Source organism: Erinaceus europaeus, unplaced genomic scaffold (genome assembly GCF_950295315.1).
Source record: "Erinaceus europaeus unplaced genomic scaffold, mEriEur2.1 scaffold_668, whole genome shotgun sequence".
NCBI lineage: Eukaryota > Metazoa > Chordata > Mammalia > Eulipotyphla > Erinaceidae > Erinaceus > Erinaceus europaeus.
The window spans coordinates 28,595-46,858 of record NW_026647872.1 but is presented as its reverse complement, the minus strand read 5'-3'; the positions used below and the strand labels follow the sequence as shown (position 1 = coordinate 46,858).

The 18,264-nt window shown below is 45.2% G+C and overlaps 1 protein-coding gene across 1 annotated transcript in view; it reads left to right on the top strand.

Moving 5' to 3' along the window:
* PARVA (parvin alpha) overlaps window positions 1–18,264 on the top strand; it is a 48,816-nt gene that overhangs the window by 2,479 nt on the left and 28,073 nt on the right. Inside the window, exon 3 of the mRNA XM_060184474.1 lies at window positions 641–743. Coding sequence (XP_060040457.1) covers window positions 641–743 — 103 coding nt within the window. The remainder of the gene's footprint in view (window positions 1–640; window positions 744–18,264) is intronic.

Genomic DNA, 18,264 nt, shown 5'->3' with positions numbered 1-18,264 from the left:
AATGAGGAATTAGGGGAAAGTATGATTTTCAGGAATTGTAAACTTTATTCAGGAAAAATGAGAAGATTCACATATTAGAGTACCTGTGGGCGGAGAGAGAGCCAGCCCTTACTAATGATGGCAGGCTCACCTAGGCAGAGAGCAAGCCACGCCCATAGGACTATCTTATAAACACCCAAGCCCCACCTTCCCTCTCCTTCCTAAGCCACATCCACACCTGTTACCACACCCATTTCCTGTGCAGCCATTTCCTTGCCCCTGTGTGCCTGGGGGACCTATATTCTGGAATGGTGCAACAGAGTCTTTGTTCCCCTAGGCACTTCCTGTCATTTCTAACCTCAACAATTCCACTCATGAGTAAAATTGGGGTTTCCACCCTGTGTGAATAACTCCAAAGCCAAACACCATGTGAATGTTACTTGTCATAAGAATAAAAAAAGATGGAAGGGACAGCGATGGCCCCAACTCTACAAGAGTCACAGCTGAAGATGAACAGGTCACTGGAATTTGTCCTCACAGATATCTTCCCCTAGGTTATAATGCTTTCACAATGCAAAGTTTATTTTTAGATTAGATTCTAATTATAGAGGCTTATATACATTTAAAAGATAATCCCCAGTGGCTCTTATTCTCCCTCTAGGTATTAATTGATTGGATTAATGATGTTCTTGTTGGAGAAAGAATCATTGTGAAAGACCTGGCTGAGGATTTATATGATGGACAAGTCCTGCAGAAGCTTTTTGGTAAGAGGAAGGTTGAAGGGGGGGTGGAGTTCTTATTCCTAATTAGGAGGAAATTTGTTTTGTTTGGTTTGGATGGGGGACATTGATTTTGTTTTAAATTTATTTATTTATTTATTTATTTATTTTTTACATTTATTTTCCCTTTTTTTGCCCTTGTCTTTTTATTGTTGTTGTGGTTATTATTGTTGTTGTTATTGATGTCATCATTGTTGGATAGGACAGAGAGAAATGGAGAGAGGAGGGGAAGATAGAGAAGGGGAGAGAAAGATAGACACCTGCAGATCTATTTCACTGCCTGTGAAGCGACTCCCCTGCAGGTGGGGAGCCGGGGGCTCGAACCAGGATCCTTAGGTCCTTGCACTTTGGGCCATGTGCACTTAACCCGCTGCGCTACCGCAGATTGAGAGGGTGAGAGAGATGGAGAGAGACACCCGCAGCTCTGCTTCACCACTTGGGAAGCTTTTCCCCTGCAGGTGGGGCCCAAGGGCTTGAAGCTGGGTCCTTGCACACCCTCGTGTGTGTGCTTAACCAGGTGCGCCACTACCTGGCCCCTGTTTATTTGTTTGTTGTCATTGTGGTCTGCCTCTAGGGTTATCGCTGGGGCTCGCTGCTGGCACTACAAAGCCACTGCTCCCGGTGGCTATTTCTTCCATTTTATTTGACAGGACAGAAATTGAGAGGGAAGGGAGAGATAGAGAGGGAGACAGACCTGCTTTACCACTTGTGAAGCATCCCCTCTGCAAGTGGGAGCCAGGGGCTCGATCCTGGATCGTTGTGCGGGTCCTTGCACTTAGTACTATGTGTACTCAACTGGGCACGCCACCGCCCGCACCCCAGGAACTGTTCCCTGTTCAGCTGTGTTCCTGGGAATGGGCTGTGAATGTGTGGCACGTGGGATAACACAGCCGTGTCTGAGCTCCTCTTGAAATGTGTTTTACCTGCGTTAACGACAGAGAGTCACAGTGAGCCAGAAGGGGCTGCCCCTCCTGGAGAACAGGGACGCCACTTGGGGGAAGGTATGTGTCCCCCAGGAAAATACAAGTCCGGTGTGGAGGAAGAGACTTCAGTGTGACTTTTGTGTTGAAAGCTCAAGTTGAACTTGAATGGCTCCCCCACCACCACCACCCCATTTTATCTGTGGGTCATACCACTACCCCGATAGACCATTGTCATTCTTACCTGCCTGCTAGGCACCTGTTTCTGTGCTCAACCACTCGTTAAAAATACTTCTTCACCTGAGTGTATAGAACAGCTTTCCTTAGCGCTCGCTACTCAAAATTCTTGCCCAAATCCTGTCACTTGGACCAGTCTGAACCATGCCAACGACTTCTGCACTCCAGTCCTCTCAACCAATTGTAACCCGGTCCCTGCACAGCTAGCAGGAGAGCCTTTTGGTAGACGAGTGTGCTGCCCCTGGGCTGGTTCTCCCTCCCCAGAAGAGCCTTTTGAAATCACAAGTCTGTTCTTGCCAGCACTGGCTTAGGAGTCTCAACCCTATCCCTAGCTGGAAGACAACATTCCAAGCATTTCCTCATCTGTTTTTACTTCCAGCTGCTTACTTCCGGCCACGCCCACAGGTGGCTCAGACAGGGCAGTGTGCTCAGAATAGTGCCTATGAGATGCCTCTCTTCATTTCCGTTGTTAAGTTTGTTTTTTTTTAATGTATATTATTGATACATTATTGTGTAAGCCACCATTGTGTCCTTTCCCTCATTCTACTCTTTCCAAAACCCTTCCTCCTCCTTTATCTGCCAAGGGAAAACATTAATGCAACTTCCAGTCTCTGGAATCAGTTTGTCTCCTTCTTACAAGAAAGTTGTCTGCATTCTCTCTCAGCTACACAGATGTCTGTATACATAACGTACTAGCACTGGGGAGGTGGCATAGAGCTTATGCAAAAAGACCTTCCATGCCTCAGTGAGTCACCAAAGGCCTTAAATTCAATCCCCAGCACCACCATAAGACAGTGCTCTGGCCAAAGAAAAAAAATTGTATTTTTAAAATTAATTATTATTGGATAGAGACAGAGAGAAGTGAGAAGGGTGGGAGAGACAGAGAGGGAGAGAGACAGAGACACCTGCAGCTCTGCTTCACCACTTATGAAGCTTTCCCCCTGCAGATGGGAACCAGGGACTTGAACCTGGGTCCTTGTGCACTGTGATATGTGTGCTTAACCAGGAGTGCCACTGTCTGGCTCTCACATAAGGGTTTTTTTTGTTTGTTTTTTTGTTTGTTTTGCCTCCAGGGTTATCGCTGGGGCTCAATGCCTACACTATGAATCCACTGCTCCTGGAGGCCATTTTTATTTCTGTTGTTTGTGTTGCTATTGCTTCTGTTGTTGTTGTTGCTTCTGTCATTGTTGGATAGGACAGAGAGAAATGGAGAGAGGAGGGGAAGACAGAGAGGGGGAGAGAAAGATAGACACCTGCAGACCTGCTTCACCGCCTGTGAAGCGACTCCCTTGCAGGTGGGGAGCCGGGGGCTCAAATTGGGATCTTTCTGCAGGTCGTTGAGCTTTGCACACTGTGTGCTTAACCCGCTGTGCTACCGCCCGGCCCCCAGGTACCTTTTTTATGTTTAACACTTTTCCCACCAGGATTACCTCTGGGGCCTGCGTGACTCCTCCACTGTTGGCAGCCATTTCTTTTCTGTAGCTAGAGGGTGAAAGAAAGAGTACAGAGGAAGGGTACTCCGGTTCTACTCCGAGCCACTCCTGTTGCTGGCCTGGGGCTTGAACCTACGTCCTGTCCTCGTGCATGATAAAGGCTATCTACTTGCTACCTACAAAACCCTGTGAAGTAACATTCACATATGCACTGCATGGGGTTTGCCAAAGACCAACTCCATCTTTGCTGCCTAGTGGACCCCTCCTGACTGTCCTCTTTACGTTCCTCTAAGTAGATGCTCTGGTGTTCATAGCTGTTTGTGTTCGTGTCTGTGGGCTTCTCGTGGGCAGCAGCCAGGCCTTATTTAATCCAGGCTTCTCTACTACTGGCAGGCTGCCTGGCACTTAATCAGGGCAGACTGAATGAGCAGAGGGCTAACAGAACATCTAGTAATGTCTAGGGAGCGGAACTGACTTCGCATCCAGACATGAATATTAGTGAGTGTTGGTGTTAAATGCTGTCAGTGCAGCTACACACGGTGAGAGAGGACATAAGAAGCCTTTGGGGGGGACTGGTCAGTAGCGCAGCGGGTTAAGCGCATGGGGCACAAAGTGCAGGGACTGGCATAAGGATCCTGGTTCGAGCCCCCAGCTCCCCCCCTGCAGGGGAGTTGCTTCACAGGCGGTGAAGCTTGTCTGCAGGTGTCTGTCTTTCTCTCCCCTTCTCTGTCTTCCCCTCCTCTCTCAGATTTTTCTCTGTGCTATCCAACAACAATGATAGCAATAACAATGATAAGCAACAAGGGCAACAAAAGGGAAAAAATAACCTCCAGGACCAGTGGATTCATAGTGCAGGAACCAAGCTCCAGAGATAACCCTGGAGGCAAAAAAGAAGGAGGAGGGGGAGGGGGAGGGGAAGGGAGAAGGGAGAAGGGAGAAGGAAGAAGAAGCCTTTGTTACCTGCAGATTGGGAGAGCCCAGAACCTGGCCCTCCCCCTCACGGATGGCAGCTTTTCCCTTCTCCAGAAAAAAAAAAAAAAAAAAAAAACAGAAAACCTAAGGCAGGCTGTAGAACTGTCTTAAAAGGATTATTTACTGGGCTTTCAAAACAAGGGTGAAATGTGGCAACGGAACGTGGTCATGAAGTAATCTGGAATAGTTGCAAAACTGCCCAGCATCCCATTTGTGTAACCTTTGCTCAGGCATCTAGTACAGTCAGATCAGATTCTTTGAGAAGAACACTCATGCTGAGAAAGGTGGTCACGGAAAATGTGATGCCACTTCTGTCCATGTGAGCATTTACAAACAGCCGCTCTGGGCCCAAGGTGAGCGCAGGCAAGATACCCCACAGCAAGAGGCGGCTCGGGGTTACAGATATGCCCCAGAGTCTCCCAGGAGCGAGGGGTCAATCTGAGGAGAGTTTGAGTTGATCCCTCTGAGCCCTGAGTTTCACTCTGGCTATTCTACCTTTTAAGATTTTTTTTTCGGGAGTCGGGCGGTAGCGCAGCGGGTTAAGCGCACACGGCGCAAAGCACAAGGACCGGCCTAAGGATTCCGGTTCGAGCCCCCGGCTCCCCACCTGCAGGGGAGTCGCTTCACAGGCGGTGAAGCAGGTCTGCAGGTGTCTGTCTTTCTCTCCCCCTCTCTATCTTCCCCTCCTCTCTCCATTTCTCTCTGTCCTATCCAACAATGACGACATCAACAACAACAGTAACTACAACAACAAGGGCAACAAAAAGGAATAAATAAATAAATATTTTTTAAAATATTTTTTTCTTCCTTATAAAAAAATATTGATTTATTATTGGATAGAGACAGAGAGAAATTGAGAGGAAGGGGAAATTAGAGAGGGAGAGAGACAGAGAGAGACCTGCAGCTCTGCTTCACCACTCCTGAAGCTTTTCCCCTGCAGGTGGGGAACAGGGCCTTGAACCCAAGTCCTTGCAAACTATACTGTCAGTGCTCAACCAGATGTGCCACCACCTGGCCCCCTATTCTACTTTTTTTTTAATTAAGCCATTTTTTTTAACTTTGTGATTCATGGTGGTTTACACAATTAGCGCATCATAGAGTATATGTAGCCCCACACCCACCACTAGAGTTCTCACAAAGTCTTACAGTTTACTTCTGAGTTTTCTGTTTGCCTGTGAGCTCATGCCTTTTCATTCTCCAGATTCCACATCTAAGTGAAACCATCCGGGAGTTCGTCTCCCACCTTTTTTACTCTTCACAAAGTGTAATCACTTCCAGTTCTGTTCTGTCCCCAGCTCTGACTATTGTTCTGTCTTCTCGCTTTTCCAGCTCAATTTCTCAAAAAGAATGTTTGCCACTGGCTGTGTTTCCCCACGCTGATGATTCCCTTCTGAGCAGTGGGCTAGGTGCCAGCTTCCCTCTGTCCCCCGCCTTGCCCCTGAGGTCACCGTGATGTGCTGTCCAGTAGGTAGTGTGGCGTGGTGGAGCCCCTCTGAGCCCGCGTCTACGCCCGCCCGCCCGCCCGCTCATGCCCGCTGGCTTCCCTCCACTTCTGCACCCGCCCCGTTGTCACCAGCGTTCTCCTCATTCAGCCAAGTCTGCGGGTTCAGTCTTTGTCCTTCATCCTCTCTTCTCCTTCTCTAAACATTTTATTTATTAACGAGGGAAAGTACAGACCTGAACTCACTCAGGCATATGCAGTGCCAGGCTTCAAACGCAAGCCTTGCCCGCGCACTCACACAATGCCTCCTCTCTATCACTGACCCACCCTCTCTAGCTAGCTCTCTTTTAACTTCCTTTCTTTCCTTTCTTTCCTCTTATTTCTTTTCTCTCTTCCTCTCTCTTTCCTTCTTTCTTTCTTTTTTTTTTTTAATTTCCACTAGGCTCCTGGTAGCCACTTTCCCCCCCCCTCTCTTTTCTTTGATAGAGAGAAATGGAAAGGGAGAGATTAAAAAAAAAAAACAAAAAACAACAACACTGTCTCACCATTTTATTTTTTTTTAGAATTTTTTATATTTTATTTATTTATTTTCCCTTTTGTTGCCCTTGTTTTTTATCGTTGTTGTAGTTATTGTTGTTGTTGGATAGGACAGAGAGAAATGGAGAGAGGAAGGGAAGACAGAGAGGGGGAGAGAAAGACAGACACCCGCAGACCTGCTTCACCACCTGGGAAGCGACTCCCCTGCAGGTGGGGAGCCGGGGGCTCGAACCGGGATCCTGACGCCGGTCCCTGCGCTTCGCGCCACCTGCGCTTAACCCGCTGCGCCACCGCCCGACCCCCTGTCTCACCACTTTTGAAGCTTTCTCCCTACAAGTAGGATCCCTGGTCCAGCGGCTTGAACTCAGATCCTTGCACATGGCACCGCGTATGTGCTCAACTGGGCACTCCACCTCCTGGCCTCCCTCTGTTTCTTTCATGCCCTCCATTCTGGATGCCTCTACTTACCCTCAGTCTTAGTCATCGCCTGCGTGACGTGTGCCCTCACCCGTGCAGCTCTGGAACCCTTGCTTGCTGGCATTATACTGGTGACCTTTTCACTGCCTCCCAGACATCCTGTCTCACGTCAGTCACACGTCGTCTTCCTCCTCCCCACCAAACTCCTTCTGTTTACCACCTCGAGGAATGGCGGTCCAGCCACACAGCCAGCTGTGCAGGCCAGGAAGGAGTCATCATCCCACAGTGGCACTGCCCTTTCTCCATCTTGTATGTGTCACAAATTCTGCCCATTGTCCCGTCTACCACAGGCCAGACCCGGCTCATTTCAGGCAGCCCGTGTGAAGCCTCACGCCCAGTGCCCGTGTCTATACTGGCGGAACAGCGACTGCACCCTTTTTTCTGCAGCTTCCTCACTCAGAAGCTCATCATGTTTCTCAGATTCTGTGTTTCCAAACCCTCTCTCTGTTTTTGTTTTTATTTTTAACCTTCTTATTTATTTACTATTGGGTAAAGACAGAGAGAAATTGAGAGGGGATGGGGGAGATAGAGGAGAGAGACCCCTGCAGCCCTGCTTCAGCACTCGTGAAGCTTTCCCCCTGCAGGTGGGGACTGGGGGCTTGAACCTGGGTCCCTGTGCACTTCTTCTTCTTCTTCTAGCGTTTGCCCTTCTTCCGTAGCCAGTCAACAGCGTCAGGTTGAGCCTGATGTAAAGTTTCGAGACCTCCGTTGAATCTGGAGAGGTGGCAGTCGTGCACTCAACCAGGCGCGCCACCACCTGCCCAGTCAAGCCCTTTCTCTGCACTCTGCTGTTTCCTGTTTTGTCCAAATAATCTTTTCATTGCGCTGTTTGTCTTTAACCTATAAAGCAGACCCATTGGCCATTTGTCAATGTTTCTAAAACCTTTGTGATTTGGGGCTAATTTAAAAAAAATATTTATTGTATTTATTTATTCCCTTTTGTTGCCCTTATTGTTTTATTGTTGTAGTTACTGCTGGATGGGACAGAGAGAAATGGAGAGAGAAGGGGAAGACAGAGAGGGGGAGAGAAAGACAGACACCTGCAGACCTGCTTCACCGCCTGTGAAGCGACTCCCCTGCAGGTGGGGAGCGGGGGGCTCGAACCTGGATCCTTTTTCTGGTCCTTGCGCTTTGCGCCACGTGCACTTAACCTGCTGCGCTACCGCCCGACTCCCTATTTGGGGCTAATTTTAGGGCTGCAAAGATAGTACAGTGGTCCTGTCTGCCCTCACCCACCTTCCTCAGATGTTAACCTCTTACCCAACCAACCGGGATATAGGACCCCACAGTCCACTGTCTTATCTTGTTTTCTTTCTCTTTTTTAAAAATGTTTTTAATTATCTTTATTTATTTATGGAATAGTGACAGCCAGAAATCAAGAGGGAAGAGAGAGAGAGAGAGAGAGGCAGAGAGACACCTGCATCTCTGTTTCACCACTCGCAAAGCTTTCCCCCTACAGGTGGGGACCGGGGGCTCGAACCTGGGTCCTTGTGCACTGTGACATGTGCGCTCAGCCTGGTGCACCATCACCCGGTCCCCCTCTTTCTCTTTTTCTTTCTTTCTCCCTTTCTTTCTTTCTTTCTTTCTTTCTTTCTTCCTTTCTAGCCTTGTCCACCTGTGACTTTTTTTTTCTGTCTTTCTTGACCTTGGCGGCTAATTGTTTGTATAGGTTTATTGAATAGAAGTATCCTGGTTTCTCACAGGGACCTCTGCAGGGTCAAGTCTTGATGGCAAGCGGAGCTGCTATCCTTTTTTTAAAAAAAAAATTTTAATATTTATTTTCCCTTTTGTTGCCCTTGTTGTTTTCATTGTTGTTGTAGTTATTGTTGTTGTTGTTGTTGTTGTTGTCATTGTTGGATAGGACAGAGAGAAATGGAGAGAGGAGGGGAAGACAGAGAGGGGGAGAGAAAGACAGACACCTGCAGACCTGCTTCACCGCCTGGGAAGCGACTCCCCTGCAGGTGGGGAGCCGGGGGCTCGAACCAGGATCCTTACGCCGGTCCTTGCATCACTGCCGGACTCCCTACTCCTCACTTTTATCTCTTCATATTTTCTAAACTACTTTCTCCAGAGGGGCACACCTCAACCCCTCTTACGGTGCAACAGGAGAAGGAAAGCTTAGTCCATGCCACCCCGCCCCCAGTCCAGCAGCTCAGGGCAGCTCATACCCTCAGAGGACTTGGCGGCTTCTGCTTCCGGAACTGCCCCCCGTGACCCCGGCCGCTTCTTGGTGCTGTTGGTGGGAAAAGCCAGATGCTGGTCCCTCTGCCTCCTTTCTGCATGTCACAGCAAGAGCTTCTCACCCCCCATTTCCCAGCCCTGCTACACTCTTACTCCACAACACCAACATGAAAGGCTGGACCTGTGCACTGGCAGGACATGTCTGCCAGCCTCTGCGCTTTGCAGTGACATTCCTGACCGCCTTGCTGTATTTAAGCTCTGTACCTAGGCAAAAGGAGGGATCAGAGGTAGACAAGTCTAAAAAAAAATGCCTGCCCAACAAAGTTATCTAAGGGGCCAGGGCTGAAGTGCGCTTGGTAGAGTGTACACACCACCATGCATGAGGACCCAGGTTCTAGTCCCTGGTCCCCCCCCCTGTAGGGGGCGGGGAGCTACATGCACAGTGAGGCAGGTGTCTGTCTTCATCTCTCCCTCTGTAAATAAGAAAAAGAAAGCTATTTTATTTGAGCACAAGTTACTGCCTGTTTCTTATTGAGGTTTCCTTGTTGTGTGTTTTATTTGACTGATTCTTATCTCTGAACATGTGCAGACCCCAGTAACAGAGAGGCCTGTTTGGAGGGATGAAAGTTCATAAGGTTCTTCTTTCTGGTTTTCACAGCAGCATAGAGCTGAAACAGGATCCCCTCTGTAGGCATGAGGCCAAGAAAGGTCCCTTGGGCATAAAAATTCTACAAGAAGGGTTTATTTTTGCTTTGTTTTGTTTTTTAAGTTTTTTTAAAATATTTATTTATTCCCTTTTGTTGCCCTTGTTGTTTTTTTTTTTATTGTTGTTGTTATTGATATTGTCGTTGGATAGGACAGAGAGAAATGGAGAGAGGAGGGGAAGACAGGAAAGAAAGACAGACACCTGCAGATCTGCTTCACCGCCTGTGAAGCGACTCCCCTGCAGGTGGGGAGCCGGGGGCTCAAACTGGGATCCTTAGGCCGGTCCTTGCGCTTTGCGCCACCTGCACTTAAGCCGCTGTGCTACCGCCCCACTTCCTGTTTTGTCTTTTTTTTTTAATCCGGTGTGTGCAGATTTGTTTTTTTTTCTTGTTGTTTTTTTTAGTTTTTAAATTTTTTTCATTTTTTTATTTATTTGATAGAGAAAGTTGGAAATTGAGGGGAAGGGGGAGATAGAGAGGGAAAGAGACTACTTGTGAAGCTTTCCCCTTGCAGGTGGGGACTGGGGGCTTGAACTTGTGTCCTTGCACTCTATAACATGTGCACTCAACCAGGTGCGCCACCACCCGGCCCCGGCCTGTACTAGATCTTAATCTAGTTAAGGACTACTCATTAACCAAAGATCACTGGATGTGCCCTGAGTTAACTGCTTAATTTAGGGAGCTAGCAAGTGAAAGGTAGCTATAAGATACTCAGGTAGCTCATGTCCTTGTAGTGAAAAGGACTGTGGACTGTCAGGTAGGAGCATAGAAGAGAGAGGGAGAGGGAGAGTGTGTGTGTGAGTGTGTGTGTGTGTGTGTGTGTGTGTGTGTGTGTGTGTGGCTGTGTGTGTGAGTGTGTGTGTGTGTGTGTGTGTGTGAGTGAGTGTGTGTGTAAGTGTGTGTGTGTGAGTGTGTGTGTGAGTGAGTGTGTGTGTGAGTGAGTGTGTGAGTGAGTGTGTGTGAGTGTGTGTGTGTGAGTGAGTGTGTGTGTGAGTGTGTGTGTGTGTGAGTGTGTGTGTGTGAGTGTGTGTGTGTGAGTGTGTGTGTGAGTGAGTGTGTGAGAGTGTGTGTGTGAGTGTGTGAGTGTGTGTGTGTGTGAGTGTGTGTGTGAGTGAGTGTGTGTGTGTGTGTGTGTGTGTGTGAGTGTGTGTGTGTGAGTGTGTGAGTGTGTGTGAGTGTGTGTGTGTGAGTGTGTGTGTGTGTGTGTGTGTGTGTGTGTGTGTGTGCGTGCTCAGAAGCACCAGTGGAATGTCTAGTAGGTGCCCCATGGTGCGCAGAGGGGCAGTGTTGCAGAGACTGGGCAGGAGTTTCTTCAGCGTGAGTGGAATGTACAGCTAACAAGCATAGTAAGACCTTGGCGCTCACACCTTGTTCTCTCATGATTTAAACAAGAGCGTCTGGGAGCCGGGCACTAGCGCAGTGGGTTAAGCGCACATGGTGTGAAGCTCAAGGACTGGCGTAAAGATCCCGGTTCGAGCCCCCGGCTCCCCACCTGCAGGGGAGTCCCTTCACAGGCGGTGAAGCAGGTCTGCAGGTGTCTGTCTTTCTCTCCCCCTCTCTGTCTGCCCCTCCTCTCTCCATTTCTCTCTGTCCTATCCAACAACGACGACAACAATAATAACTACAGCAACAATGAAAAACAACATGGGCAACAAAAAGGAAAAATAAAGAAACATAAAAAAATAAAATCTTTAAAAAAAATAACAACACAACAAGGGCAACAAAAGGGAAAATAAATAATAACAACAGCTATGACAACAACAACAATTATAATGACAACAACAAGGGCAACAAAGTGGGAAAAAATGGCTTCCAGAAGCAGTGGATTCATAGTGCAGGCACTGAGCCCAGCAATAACCCTGGGGGCAAAAATTAATTAATTAATTAGCAATAAATAAATAAAGAGTAATAGCTACAAGATTTTGAAATCTTAAAAGTGCTGGACATTTTTCCCCTTTATTGGGGATTAATGTTTTATAGTCACCAGTAAATACAAGATTTTGTACATGCATCACATTTCTCAGTTTTCCACATAACAATACAACCCCCACTAGGTCCTCTGTCATCCTTCTGGGACCTGTATTCTCCCCACCCACCCACCCCAGAGTCTTTTCCTTTGATGCAATACACCAACTCTAGTCCGGGTTCTGCTGAGTGTTTTCCCTTCTGATCTTGTTTTTCAACTTCTGCCTGAGAGTGAGATCATCCCCTATTCATCCTTCTGTTTCTGATCTATCTCACTTCAAGCTCCATCCAAGATGGGGTGAAAACAGTGAAGTCACCATTTTAATAGCTGAGTAGTATTCCATTGTGTGTATACACCACAACTTGCTCAGCCACTCATCTGTTCTATGAACTTTCCTCTCAGAACTGCCTTAGCTGTGTCCCAAATATTTTGATAGCTCGTGTCTTCATTTTCAAGGAACTCTCTAAACATTTCGATTTCTTCCTTAATTTCCTCTTTGACCCAGTAGTTATTAAGTAGTGTATTGTTGAGTTTCCACATTTGGGGACTATTACTAATCTTTTGTTTATTGTCAAGTGTTAATTTCACTGTCGTCTGAGAAGATGCTTGGGATGATTTCAATGCAAAAATTTTAACTTAAAAGTTGATACCTTGGATCAACCTGCCAACACCCATGTCCAGTGGAGAAGCAATTACAGAAGTCAGAAAACCCCATAAAGAATCTTGCTCCTTACCCTCAGAGGGAGAGGAATGTTTTAGGAGATCTGTGACAATTTGAAATAACTATAAAGAATGAGTAGCCTAGAAATACTGAAAAAAAAAATTTTTAATGTAGGTATGTCTTGAATGCATGAAACCTAGATATTTACTATCATAAAATAGACACAAGACTCCTGCCAAGGTAAACATTATCCAAACTTACACAATTAAGGCCACCCCTTCCATGATTCACAGTTGTGGGAAATACAAACATTTAGATGCAGTCTTAAATCATGGCTGATGAAAATTCACTGGACAGCACACTGCTACAACTGTAAGGGTGTCAGAAATGCTTCCCGTTTCTACTGAGGCGAGTTTAAGTGTCACCAGTATCTACTTCAAACACTGTGGCACTCACCATCTCCATGTGAGCAAGCTGGTCACCCCAGTCAATTGCGTTATCACTGTAGAAAGCCGTCACCCACAGTTCTCGTGGGCTTTTTGTTGTGTGGAGTGCAATACTGAGAACCTTGAGTAACGCCCTGGGGCCCATACAAAGTGCCACTGGTGATGCTAGAAGTACTTCCAAGAAATAGAAAAAAGTCTTGTATTGCACCAGAGTACAAGGGGTGGGTTGGGGAGGGGTGGGATATGGATCCTGGAAAAGGAGGAATGACAGAGGACCTAGTGGGGGTTGTATTGTTATGTGGAAAACTGAGAAATGTTATGCATGTGCAAACTGTTGTATTTACTGGTGACTGTAAAGCATTAATCCCCCAATAGAGGAAAAAATGTTAAAAACAAAAAGACATATATATAGTAAAAGAAGCCAGACACAAAAGGCCACACCTGTTTAATTTATAAGAAGTGTTCAGGGAGTCGGGCGGTAGCGCAGCAGGTTAAGCGCACCATGGCGCAAAGCGCAAGGACCGGCGTAAGGATCCCAGAGTGAGCCCCCGGCTCCCCACCTGCAGGGGAGTCGCTTAACAGGCGGTGAAGCAGGTCTGCAGGTGTCTGTCTTTCTCTCCCCCTCTGTCTTCCCCTCCTCTCCATTTCTCTCTGTCCTATCCAACAATGACAACATCAATAACAACAATAATAATAGCTACAGCCATAAAACAACAAGGGCAACAAAAAGGAATAAATAAATAAATATTAAACAAAAAAGATTGTTCATCATGACCAAGTGGGGTTTATCCCAGGGGTGCAAGGTTGGTTTACTATGTGTAAATCAATCAACGTGGTCCCCCATATCAATAAAAACAAAACCAAAAACCATATGATTATATCAATAGCTGCAGAGAAAGCCTTTGACAAAATCCAGCATCCCTTAATGTATGAAAACAGAAAAGTTAAAAGGGCAGAAAAGAATACAGAGACTGTACTCATGAGAATGCTGAATATAGTTCTGTTTGTAGAATCTGCAATAAGAAATGAAAAATCAGAATTGGAAGAGCTTGGCAAACCAATGACCACAGTGGTTGCATTGTTTCCTGGTTGTCACTTTGCCATTCCACACTGACTTTTTCAGATGGAAAGACAGACACACAGAGAGAAAGAGAGAGAGAGACTTCAGCACCCAGACTTCCTTTACTACTCCAGGGGCCGGAGTTGAACCTGAGCTCTAAACAAGACAAAGTATGTGCACTATGAAAGTGAGCTATCTTCCTAGTCCTATAGTGGTAGTTTTTCACATGTTCAGAAAAGTGTCGGGGCAGGGTGTCGACGTGCCCAGTTGAGTACATCCTTCATTGTGCAAAGGGACTGCGTTCAAGCCCCTGCTCCCCACCCACAGGGAGGGAAGCTTCATGAACAGTGAAAAAGTGCAACAGGTGTCTCTCTCTTTCTCTTTGTATCCCCCTTCCCTCTCAATTTCTCTCTATCCTATTAGTAAAGTAGAAAGAGAATTTAAAAAGGAAAAAATAAATGGCTCCCGGGAGCAGTGTGTTCATAGCGCTGGCACTGAGCCCCAGCAATAACTCAAATGGCAATACAGCAAATAAATAGATAAAAGGTTCATAAAGGTAGAGACCATTTGGACCATACAGTTAAACAGCTGGGGCATTCTTATTCTTTGTCACTGCACACGGAACATTCACAAAAGTATGACTATGTTCAGGGAGAAACCTCAGCAAATTATTCAGACCAGATTCTCTGACCATCATGCAATATTAATAACTTTATCCCTTTCCATATGTTTGGAAACAACAATACTTTAATATTGCAGGAATCATTCATACTAGGTGACATCAATATATTATCCTATTTGTGGCAATTGTGTAAACTCAGTCCTTTAACCTTTCAGTATAACTGGATATATATCTGGGGTTTTTCTCCCCTCTCTTGGTACATCAGAACTTTTGGAAGACTTTTGTGATTGTTTTCCTTTTTTATCTTTATTTATTTGACAAAGATAGCCTGTAACAGAGAGGAATGGGGTATATAGAGGGGGGGGAGAGAGAGAGAGAGAGGGAGAGACCTGCAGCCCTGCTTCACCACTGCAGGTGGGGACCAGGGTTTGAACCCAGGTCCTTGTGCACTGTAACATGTGTGCTCAATCAGGTGTACCACCACCCGGGCCTTGTTTGATTGCTTTTTTACACATAATCTCTCCAAATGTGTATTTAGATGCCAATTAAAAAAAAATGAGAATTTCACAAAATGGTTCCACCTGTGAAAATATTTCAAAATCATGCCTGCTGCTTTCTAACAAGATAAACAATGATAAACAATTTGCATAACTATAGAAACAATTTATTGGAAGAAATAAAAAAAATAGCAATAGTAAGTTACACAGAACTCACTGAAAAGAGTCTAACAGAGAATCAAAGAGGGAAACTGGGAACCTTAATAAAGAAATTATTATTTTTTAAAATCCTTAATACTGAGTGAAATAGTTTATGGGAATTGTTATGGAGATAATTCATTGGCTATCTTAAATTTCATGGGCTGTATGTTTTAAGAATAAAAAACGAGGTAGGGATAACAGAAGAGGTACCCAAAGCTTTTATTTTAAAATGTCACAAAAAGTAGATGAGTGATACAAGCTTGCACAATGCAGACGACAGTTCTGTCTTTACTTGCAGAGCTGGAGAACAGCAGAGACTCAAATAATACAGCCTGTTAGGGAACTTAACGGGAGTGATTCAAGAAGAAAATCTATAAGGCAGTCAGTCACTGTTTTCTGACCTGCATTAATCAGGACTACCCCCGCAGGGTGCTCCTGGTCAACTCATTGCTAACGGGGAAAAATTATGTCTAAGGGAGACAGTCGAATAAATTGTAGTTCCATAAAATATACTTTTAAAATTAATTTATATTCATATGTATTGATGTAGGTATATATTTGAGTAGAAAGCTCATAGGATATATATATATATATTCATCTCATCTTTATTAACAGAGCAAACCTATCTGTATGTTATGAGCAAGAAAAGATTGCCCAAAATTTGGGAGTTTTCTTTGCTACTTTTTTCTTAACTATTTTTTAAATATTTATTTATTCCCTTTTGTTGCCCTTGTTGTTTCATTGTTGTAGTTATTATTGTTGTTGTTGTTACTGATGTCATTGCTGTTGGATAGGACAAAGAGGAATGGAGAAAGGAGGGGAAGACAGAGAGGGGGAGAGAAAGACAGACACCTGCAGACGACCTGCTTCACTGCCTGTGAAGCGACTCCCCTGCAGGTAGGGAGCTGGGTGCTCGAACCGGTATCTTTAAGCTGGTCCTTGTGCTTTGTACCATGTGCACTTAAGTAATTTTTTTGGGGATTCTGGTTTTGTTTTTGCTTTGGTTTTCATTTTTACCGGAGCATGACTCCAGTATGGTGGTGCAGGAATCCTTGAACCTGGAACTTTAGAACCTCAGGCATGAAAATCTTCCTTGCACAACCATTATACTACCTTATTCACCACCACCACCTAGATCTAATAAGGCAACGAGGGTTGCCTGGAGATGTTCTGTCTACTCACTCCTCCTAATACCCGTGTGCACGCTCAAACAAGATGAACAACAACGGAAAGGAAAAGCTAGACAACCAACCCAATGCGAGGGATAAAATGGGGGGAAGTTGGGCAGAATTCATCTTTGCTTGCTGCCACCTTTATCACTGGGGCTCAACACCATCATGAGTCCACCTCTACAAGGGGCCTTTTATTATTATTTTTAACAAGGTCAGAAAGAAGGAAAGGATGAGAGAGACAGACACTACAGCACTACTTCACCACTTGTGAAGCTTCCCTCCTGCAGATGGGGACTAGGAGGCTTGATTTCAGGTCCTCGGACATGGTGACATGTCTGCTTTATTGAGTGTGCCACCATCCAGCCCAGAATTACTTTTCTTTCTTTCTTTTTTTTAAACCAGAGTACTGCTCAGCTCTGGTTTATGATGGTATGGGGGATTGAACCTGGGGCTTTGGAGCCTCGGGCTTGAAAGTCTGTTTGCATAACTATTATGCTACCGACCCTACCCCAGAATTACATTTTCTAACAGATAATTAATGCAAAAGGAAAGCCAAAAAATATTTTCTCCTGAATAAGCAATACCAAGTTAAGTATATATGTATACATGTATACATATATATATATATATATATATATATATATATATATATATATATTAGAAAGAATGGTTTATAATTTTAGTATCATTGACTGCTTAAACATATTGATGGAAAAAAGAAAAATACTAAAGGTATCCACTGGCAAACATGTAAAATTCAAAAGCAGAATGGTCAACAGTGCAAGGAAAAAGTTATGACTGTGGTGGTTACCATTGGAAGAGGGCTGGGTCACAAAACTTCAGTGGTAGGAGATGTGTGGAACTAATTCCCTATTATCTTATAATCTTGTAAATCACTAATAAAATATAAGTTTAAAGAAGAGAACTGAAACACCTATGCTTGGGGGGAAAAAAAGCCAACCAGTCTATAAGACTTTGAGTCAGTGGGGGGTTTTCTCTCTCCTCACTCTCTGCTAGGTGAGCACCCAAGGAGATGTGAGGAAGGGGGCTTCTTTCTCTCTTCCTCTCTCTCATGGACTAATATATGAATATTCTCCATTTTCTTGAATAAAATTTAAAGTTCCTGAAAAAAAAAAAAAGACTGAGTTAGTGGGGGTTGTATTGTTATGTGGAAAACTGAGAAATGTTATGCATGTACAAACTCTTGTATTTACTCTCAACTGTCAAACACTAATCCCCCAATAAAGGGGGGAAACAAAGACTTTGAGAGAACTGGGGTGGTGAACTTTGGTGGTGGGTGCAGTATGAAACTGTACCTCTATTAATTTATCAATCACTAACAAAAAAAAAGTAAAGTATAAAGGGAATTTGCTCTTGCATTTAAGAACCACTGGCTTTAAGACACAATTAATTCTACAAGTGCCACTTACAAAGAGCAGAGCACCTCCACTAACTAAACGCAAGCCTATCGCTTTCTTACTGGTCACAGCTTTTGGTCACAGCTTTTGTTTTCTACTTTCTTTTTAAAAATTTTTTTACTTCTTTCTTTCTTTCTTTCTTTCTTTCTTTCTTTTCTTCTTTTTTTGAATATTTACTTATTCCCTTTTGTTGCCCTTGTTTTTTTTTTTTATTGCTGTAGTTACTATTGCTGTTGTTATTGATGTTGTTGTCGTTGTTGGCTAGGACAGAGAGAAATGGAGAGAGGAGGGGAAGACAGAGAAGGGGAGAGAAAGACAGACACCTGCAGACCTGCTTCACCGCCTGGGAAGCGACTCCCCTGCAGGTGGGGAGCCGGGGGCTTGAACCGGGATCCTTCTACCGGTTCTTGCGCTTTGCGCCATGGTGTGCTTAACCCGCTGCGCCACCGCCCGACCCCTCCTTATTTATTTTTGAACCAGAGCACTGCTCAGCTCTGGCTTATGGTGGTGGTGTGTGTGTGTGTGGGGGGGGTGAGGATTGAACCTAGCATTTTGGAGCTT